General features: G+C 33.0%; 1 protein-coding gene across 1 annotated transcript; it reads right to left on the bottom strand.

Moving 5' to 3' along the window:
* Positions 1-1,757: 1,757 nt before the first annotated feature.
* LOC131073701 (alcohol dehydrogenase 1) lies at positions 1,758-5,437 on the bottom strand. The gene is made up of 10 exons (XM_058010202.2): positions 5,054-5,437; positions 4,479-4,615; positions 4,242-4,288; positions 3,765-4,090; positions 3,479-3,561; positions 3,282-3,357; positions 2,955-3,016; positions 2,674-2,769; positions 2,240-2,401; positions 1,758-2,121 (listed from the first exon to the last, which is right to left on the bottom strand). Exons 1-10 carry the CDS (start codon positions 5,091-5,093, stop codon positions 2,005-2,007), a joined length of 1,146 nt encoding a protein of 381 aa, XP_057866185.2. The 5' UTR covers positions 5,094-5,437; the 3' UTR covers positions 1,758-2,004.
* Between the last annotated feature and the right edge of the window lie 2,682 nt (positions 5,438-8,119).

Raw genomic sequence — 8,119 nt, 5'->3', positions numbered from 1 at the left:
ATACTAACACAATACAAAGGAAGAGGGAGACACAAGACCTAAGAAACGATAGATAAAGAAGGAGATAGGGACAATGAACAAGAAATTTAAAAGGGAAGGCCTAGAGAGATGAGCCGAGTCAAGGAGGTGAGGTGGAAACACATAAAAGGGAGGGGGAGTTGGTTTGGAGGGAATTCTAAAGAGAATTTCATGTTGGTCTTAGACTTCACCCATCATCATGGTTTAGGTTGATAGGGTGATTTCTCACAGCAAGTCAAACTATGATATTGCTATCAGGGTTCAACTATGTAGTTTTTGAGTCAAACTCATTGACCCATGTTTCATGAGTAGTGGAAAATACCTCCTACTTATCAGGGCGATTTCTAATAAAAATGGCTTCTTTGAGTTTTTTGTTGAAGAAACCATCTTCTTTGACTAAGGCATGTGCCTCCTCAAGGAAAATGTTGGCACTAAAGAAATACTCTATAAGGGATTTTTTATTATTTGTCCATGCCTAATGTCAACATAATGTTCCTTGACTCTAGTGTTGATAGAGTAACATATTTCACCAATGTAGTGGGTCCCACGAGCAACCAATCTTATAGACCCTTGAGTTGTGAAGAATGTCTTTAGAGTCTTTAGTGGTTAGGACAAAGCTTCTAATTGTAGGGGACAATTGCACAAAAGAGTCTTTTTATATATAGAATTTTGGCAATCTTCTGAGAGATTCTTTCACTGTAGGGGACAATTGCACAAAAGACTCCAACAAAGTCCTGATTAGTTGGTTTAGAAATAATGCAAGCTTTGGCTTGCCTAAAATCTCCCATGATATGTGTTTTCTAGCACCCATTTAATTTGAAGACTTTGGAAACTCAAGAAATCTCTTAGTTAATACACTTGCCATCATAAATGTGTAGGGCTCTAATGGGCAAGGTCCTAAAGACACCTACCCTTTAGGCGAGGTGATGACACAAGGAAGCATGTAGGTAGATGTTTGCATGGGTAGAATTTATAGAGAATTGGTGGTCAAGAGAACCATCCCCTTTCTTGATGAGAAGGATGTCAAGGTAGGGGATTTAGTAGTTGATATTGAGTTCTTTGGTGAACTAAATGTGATCAACAATATTGTTCAAAGTGATAGTAAAAGTTTTTTAATTGGTCAAGGTCATTGGGGCTAAAATATGTTCACGTCATCCACATAGCATTTCCACCATTTTAGTTTAAGGAGGGATGAGTTAATAAATAACTCTTCAAAATGTTCCATGTAAAGGTTAGCTATGCTAGGAGAAAGTAGAGATCCCATGGTGACTTCTTCACATTACTAATAAAATATGCCTTATAAGGTGAATAATGTAGAATAAAGACACAGCTTGACAAGGGAAGCAATTTTCCTATTGGTATTGCATCTAACTCAATGAAGTTATTCATAAAGATTTTAGTAAAGAGTGACACTACCTCAAAGCTTAATATATTGTTGCCACCATCAACCATTTTATCTTTGATAATATTGTCAAAATAGATAAAGAGCATTTTGATTAAGAAAGAAAAACTTTCATTTAGAAGAACAATCAATTTAGATAGGTGACACATTTATATATTGAAGAATTAACATCTCAAGAATTGGTTTAAGAGGAAGACACTAATTTTTAATACACCAAGAATGAAAAATAATACAAATTCAAAGTAAATAAAAATTGTACAATTGCAACACATGAATACGAACTTATGACATTGACTTAAATACAATCGACTTCACCATTTCATTGAAATAACAAATAGAAACTAAACTTTTGAATACTTTCTTTATTGACTTTTGACAGAAGTAATTTTAAACACACCAAAAATATCCTAATATATCTGCACATAATCATGCCAGGCTTTATTTAATCCTTTACAAGAAACCCAAATTAACCTAGCTGCTTTTATTTAAATTACAGTCCATTGTAAAAACCTCCATTATCTTTCAACTATTGACATCCATGAGCCAGCCAAAATCTTCCACACTACTAAAATCTCCTTCACCATCTAATCTTCCAGTTTCACGACACATCTCAGGCCCTCCCCTTGCACCATTAAATCAAACGCCTTGTTGATCTCAGCAAAGGGGACTTCATGAGTAATGAACTTCTCCAACTCAAGCTCCTGCCCAAAATATAGGTGTAAGCATTAGAAACAGGTGAACAGATTATATATATAAAGGTGTTTATAGGCCTGTTAACAGAAGGTTTTATAAAATCCTTAGGGAGTAAACATTTTTTACCTTACTCAGATACTTTTCCACAAGGCCTGGCAGATCTGACTTGGGCTTGTAGTTCCCAAAGAATGTCCCTTTTAATGTTCTCTCATTCAGGAAGTTGAGAGGACTGGTTGTGAAAGCTGCCTCTGAATGAGGCACTCCTACTAATACTGCCACGCCCCACCCCTTCAGTAGAAAAAATAGATGAATTCAAGTCAGTTAGCATCATCAGTCATGTTTTGGTTTTGGTGAAATTTCTGTGCTCTCAAAGAACAGGGATTTTTGAATGTCTTGAGAATTTTGTGACAAACGTATGTATTTAAACTTATTAATACAAATCTGGCTCTGCCTTTACCGATAAAAAAAAAAAATGAAAACAGAGGAATTGAAACAGTCATATTACTTCTCTATTTTTAATTAAAAAAATCAATTTTGTTATATATGAGAGAAATATTTACATCATGAACACATTCAAAAGCCTGGATCATTGCATTAATATTTCCTGTGCATTCCACACTGTAGTCTGCTCCTCCATCAGTTCTTTCTGCAATTACCTGAATGAGAAAAGGGAGGAATTCATTGATACTTTTGCATTTAAACATAACAGAAGAACAAGTTCCGTAAATCCATACAACAGTGGAAAAACATAAGAGATTGGATTATAACATTATACTATAAAAATTGACTGAAGATCATATGGTATGTCATTAAAACAGGATGAAGCATGAGATAAACCAACCTGCTGAACAGGTTTCTGATGGTCTTTTGGGTTGATATATTCTGTCACACCAAACTGTTTTGCTGAAAAGGAAAAGCAAAGCAAAGATTGAGATCAAGAGCTTGTTAGAGAAAAGAGGAGGACTAAATAGATAAAAGATGATTTTCTTTAACTAAACTATATGATTTTCTTTAACTAAACTATGTATCAGTGCTTTTGAGGTAACCAGCAGCATATTGTGATCAACTTACCAGTTGTTTATTGGAAATCACTCCCAAATAAACAACCAATATATTGATCACAATTTACCTGCGGTTTAATCTGTTTCCAAATCAATGCAGTTAGCACCTTTTTCAAATCTTTCAGGGACTAAATCGATGCCTATAATCCGAGAAGCTCCTGCAATTCTTGCTCCTTCAGCAGCCTTAAGAAAACAAAAATGAACACTCCAATTTAGAGATTTCAATCTATCGCAGTAATCTGTATATTACATATCTATAATCCATCCAGAAATCTATTTTTAACTCTAATAAATTAAACCTTACCCCAAGCCCAACACCTCCAAGACCAAATATTGCCACGGTTGAACCCTTCTTAGGTTTGGCCACATTCAATGTAGCTCCCATCCCTGATTTCACACAGATAATGTATTAGTTTTCTACAATGAATTGTTTCTGATTTTATTTTGTTTGCACTTTTTAAACTTTCTATCATCCTGATAATAGATTACATAATTACATAATGATATAAGCATTGATTCAACATATGTTTATATATGTGACAGTACCCACAATACCTAATATATCAATTGATTTATAATGTTTAACTGACCTGTGGAGACACCGCAGCTCAGAATACAGGCTTTGCTGAGAGGAGCTGCAGGATTTATTTTGGCAACACAGCCAACGTGTGCAACGGTGTATTCACTGAATGTGGATGTCCCCAAGAAGTGATAAATGGGTTGTCCCCTGATAGAGAACCTCGACTTGCCATCACCAAGCATAACCCCTCGGTCTGTGTTAATCCTTAGCAGATCACACATATTGCTTTCTTCTGATTTGCAGTGCCTGCATTCTCCACATTCCCCTGTAAATACAGGCAGTACATGGTCACCCTCCTTCATATCAGTTACCCCTTCTCCCACACTTTCTACTATTCTGCATTCACAATTGTCAACAGAGTAAGCAATCTAATTCACATCACAATTGAGCTGGACAGTTCTGCTTAACAGAAAGAGCATGTTGTGGGCAGATGTAGTAATCTATTTTGTTCTATAAATAGATTTAATAAAAAGGAAAGGGATCATACCCAGCTGCTTCATGTCCAAAGATGCGAGGAAAAAGTGGAGTTTGGCCCTGCAATATACAAGCACCAATCAACGTTTCAAATCATATTATGTAATCAAATCATATTCAAATCATATTCTGTAATCTATATTATATATCTGATAATAGATCATACTGATAAAAAATCTCACACAATCTAGTCTTAAAAAAAAGCATTAAGAAATTCCTACTCTTTATGATTGTTAATGGAGACACTGACCTTTGCTTGCCAGAAAACGAGGTCTGTGCGACACAATGAAGTATAGCAGATTTTGATCCTGACTTCCATTGCCTGTGGAGGTGCCACTTGCACATGTTCTATCTTAAGGGGCTCCCCTGCTGCCCATGCCACGGCAGCTGCTCACAGAACAAAATTTGATTTGCTTAAAAGACAAAAACCTTTAGTATTCAAATAAATTGACAATGACAACAAGGCACAAATCCTCAATCCTTATACACAGGATTAGGTTCCATTTTTTGGGCTTTATGAATCAGAATAGACATTCAGCATACTACAATCTACTACAATCAATTGTAATTGGTATAAGTTTTTCGTTTTTCAACTACAATCAATTGTAATTGGTATAAGTTTTTAGTTTTTCAAGGATATTTTGGATCACATTCAGTGATTTCAATAAATCATTATTGAAAATGATCCACAATATCAATCGATAACTTCTACTATCATCACTACGATAATATGTTTAAAAATATATATCAATATGGATTTAACTCAGTTCCATCCATTAAAAAATAAAAGGCAAAATGGAATGGAAAGAGGATCTTCCAACTTACCTTTGCATGTAATAACCTTCCCTGCAGTAGCGCTTGGCATTTTTGTTGTTAGATCTTCTCTGCACAAATCTAATGAATAGGTATGAAAATGAATTGAATTTTAGGGGAGGCAGAGCCTCCCTTATAAAGGCAGGGGGTTTTGTGATCAAAGGAAAATCTAGTAGCGCCTTACAGGAGAAAAATCGGCACCGGATAGGGCCCACGAGGAATAGATTGGCTTGCCCTGGTTTTGATTTCTTAAATTCCAGATAATGACAGCTTCTAGTGGATAACGCTTCAAGTTACAGGGGTTAACAGCGGAATAGTCAAAATTACAGTCCCATGGTTTTGGGCAAATCCGGGGCACAGTTGAATTGATTAATTGCAAAACCCTCTAGAAAGACTTAAATTCTATGAGATCAAATAAGGTAACGATTTGAATACTAATTTTGACCCCCCAAACACGGATTAATGGACATGTAAACGACGGGTTTCCTGAGGCGGCAGAAACATAAGAGGTATTGAACAGTGGAATTCTGTTCCAACGGGTTTGGAATACATCAATACCATTCTCACAATGTGCTTTAGTTTTTAAGATTCAAAAATTTATATAATTTTTTTAATGTGGGTTTATGATTATTTTGGTGGAATGTTTCAAATGTAATTATACTTTGATAAGTGATAGTTTTAACGTGGTTTAGTCAATATTTTATTTATTTTGTTTAAATTTAGTTTTATATAATTATCATTTATCTTCATTATTGTACCCACGTTCATATTTCAATATAGTTGTTCCATGTTTCAAAATTACTATTTTATTCATGAGATCTATTTGTGTTGCATGGGTCAATTGTCAATCCTAATACTTTTGAGAATGAACCTAAAATTCAAACATTTGAATTCGATTCCAACTTTTGCGCTCCTTTTTACTTATTGTTATGGATAAACTTAACACATGTTTTGTTTGACATATTGTTATGTCATGATTGTTATATTCATTGAACATGATTTTAGTGAAAGTTTTTGCTTTCATTTCTATAATTCTTACATGACCTAAGGTTTAGCCTTAGATTTTATTTTATCATTTAAATTAAGGTTTCAAATCTAATTTTGTAATTACAACATTTTATCATATTATCTTAGAGGTTGAATCACTTTCAATTGTGTTTCATTGATCATGGATTGGTATACTCATAGGCTTCTTGCCCTCGCAGGGTTGCTCTACTCTCGCAAGTTTGAAACTCCATAATAATAATAATAATAAATGATTCACAAATTTATATATTTATTTTATTTTTGTGGGTTTATGGTTATTTTGGTGGAATGTTTGAAATGTAATTATATTTTGATAAGTGACAGTTTTACATGTGGTTTGGTCAATAATCTCTCCTTTTTAATATGTTTTTGTTTACTCTTATTCCTCTATACTTATTATTTATCCTTCATTATTGTATCCACATTCACATTCCAATATGTTTGTTTCATGTCTCAAAATTACTATTTTTTTCATGAGATTTATTTGTGTGGCATGGGTCAATTGTCAATCCTAATGCTTGTGAGAATGAATCAAAAATTGAAACATTTAAATTCAATTCCAACTCTTCCACTCCTTTTTTCTTTCTTTATGGATAAACTTAACACATGTTTGTATGACTTATTGTTATGTCATGATTGTTATATTTATTAAACATAATTTTAGTAAAAGTTTCAACTTTCATTTCTATAATTCTTACATGACCTAAGGTTTAGCCTTAGATTTTATTTTACCATTTAAATTAAGGTTTTAGATTTCATTTTGCAATTACAAAATTTTATCATATTAGCTTAGAGGTTGAATCACTTTCAATTGTACTTCATTAATCATGTTCTTTTCTGAAGGTTTTGTGATACATTGTGTGACTTTGTTTTCACCCACCCTAAACAATCTTACTCTTCCTAAGGTTTGCATTTATTGATTTGTTTGAAATATAATCATTAAGTAATTTCTTTAATTTCATTTCAAACTTGACATATTTTATATCATTTTAACCAAATGGTTTAATCCTTTCGCTACCTAATACATAATACATAACACTCACCTACCCACCCTTGGACTATGCCATTGTTTATCATGAATCCTTGTAGACCATTTCCTCTAACTAATTTAGAAACATATTTTTTATTTTAACTTGTACATTCCTATCATTTATCACATGCCCAATTTGTCTATCCTTGTAAATCTGCCTACTTTTACTATGGGTAAAGATTCATTGTCCATATAAGTGTCATTTTATCATATCAATGATTACCCCATGTAGACATTTATTTCTTATTGAATCACCTAACATTGCAATGACCTTTTTTAATTCCCATTTCCTCGTCTCTTTTTAATTCTCGCTTTTCATTTTATCATTAATAAATTAAATAAGATAAAGCAATTAAATAAATCTATTTTTATTATCAATTTGTCTTCTTAAAAAAATAAGTCAAATTCAAATATTCCATTTTAACCCTTCTCATTATTCTCACCTATTTTTATCCTAACACAATTATTTAGCTAAAATAAAGTTTAAAAGTGTCGTTTATCCTCATCCACTAATGAGCCTCCATAACTCCTATTTATTCTTAGTTAATGAAGATGCTTAACTCTAATCACTCAATCATAGTTATCCATCTAAGATTGAGAAACCTATGTTCCTAGATCATAGAGCACATCCAAAAGTTATGGAAGTTGGGTGTATGGATAAGTGGAAGAAGTTGGGTCCACAAAAAGGTCAAAAGTGGAAGTTTTTTCCATGACTTTAAAAAATTGTCACAATTGGACTAAAAATTTGAAGCACTTATAAATGAAATCTTAAAAAGTCTATTTTGAGTGGAAGTTTTTTAATGCACTTACAAATATATTCTAATACCCAAATGATACAAACCAATTTTTAATAGGTATATATAAAAATCACTTTTGCAAAAGTCACATCTTGAGGACCATTCCATGCACTTGTATGACCACTATAATTTGATCCAAATAAAAGTATTTTTTAAATTCCTTTTTAGGAAAGGTGTGTATATTATTGAAATTGATGAGTTTTTTTTTTATGAATAGGCATTTCC

Source organism: Cryptomeria japonica, chromosome 2, assembly GCF_030272615.1.
Source record: "Cryptomeria japonica chromosome 2, Sugi_1.0, whole genome shotgun sequence".
Classification (NCBI taxonomy): Eukaryota; Viridiplantae; Streptophyta; class Pinopsida; order Cupressales; family Cupressaceae; genus Cryptomeria; species Cryptomeria japonica.
The sequence above is the reverse complement of the archived record's forward strand: the minus strand, read 5'-3'. Positions and strand labels throughout refer to the sequence as shown.

Bases quoted from the DNA above. Each gene is read 5' to 3' on its own strand.
- LOC131073701 (XM_058010202.2), bottom strand. From the start codon at position 5,093: ATGCCAAGCGCTACTGCAGGGAAGGTTATTACATGCAAAG. The intron at 4,289-4,478 runs GTCAGTGTCTCC...TGTATATTGCAG, and splicing joins TCGTTTTCTGGCAAGCAAAG to GGCCAAACTCCACTTTTTCC. The intron at 3,358-3,478 runs GTAAGGTTTAAT...TGTTTTCTTAAG, and splicing joins TTGGAGGTGTTGGGCTTGGG to GCTGCTGAAGGAGCAAGAAT.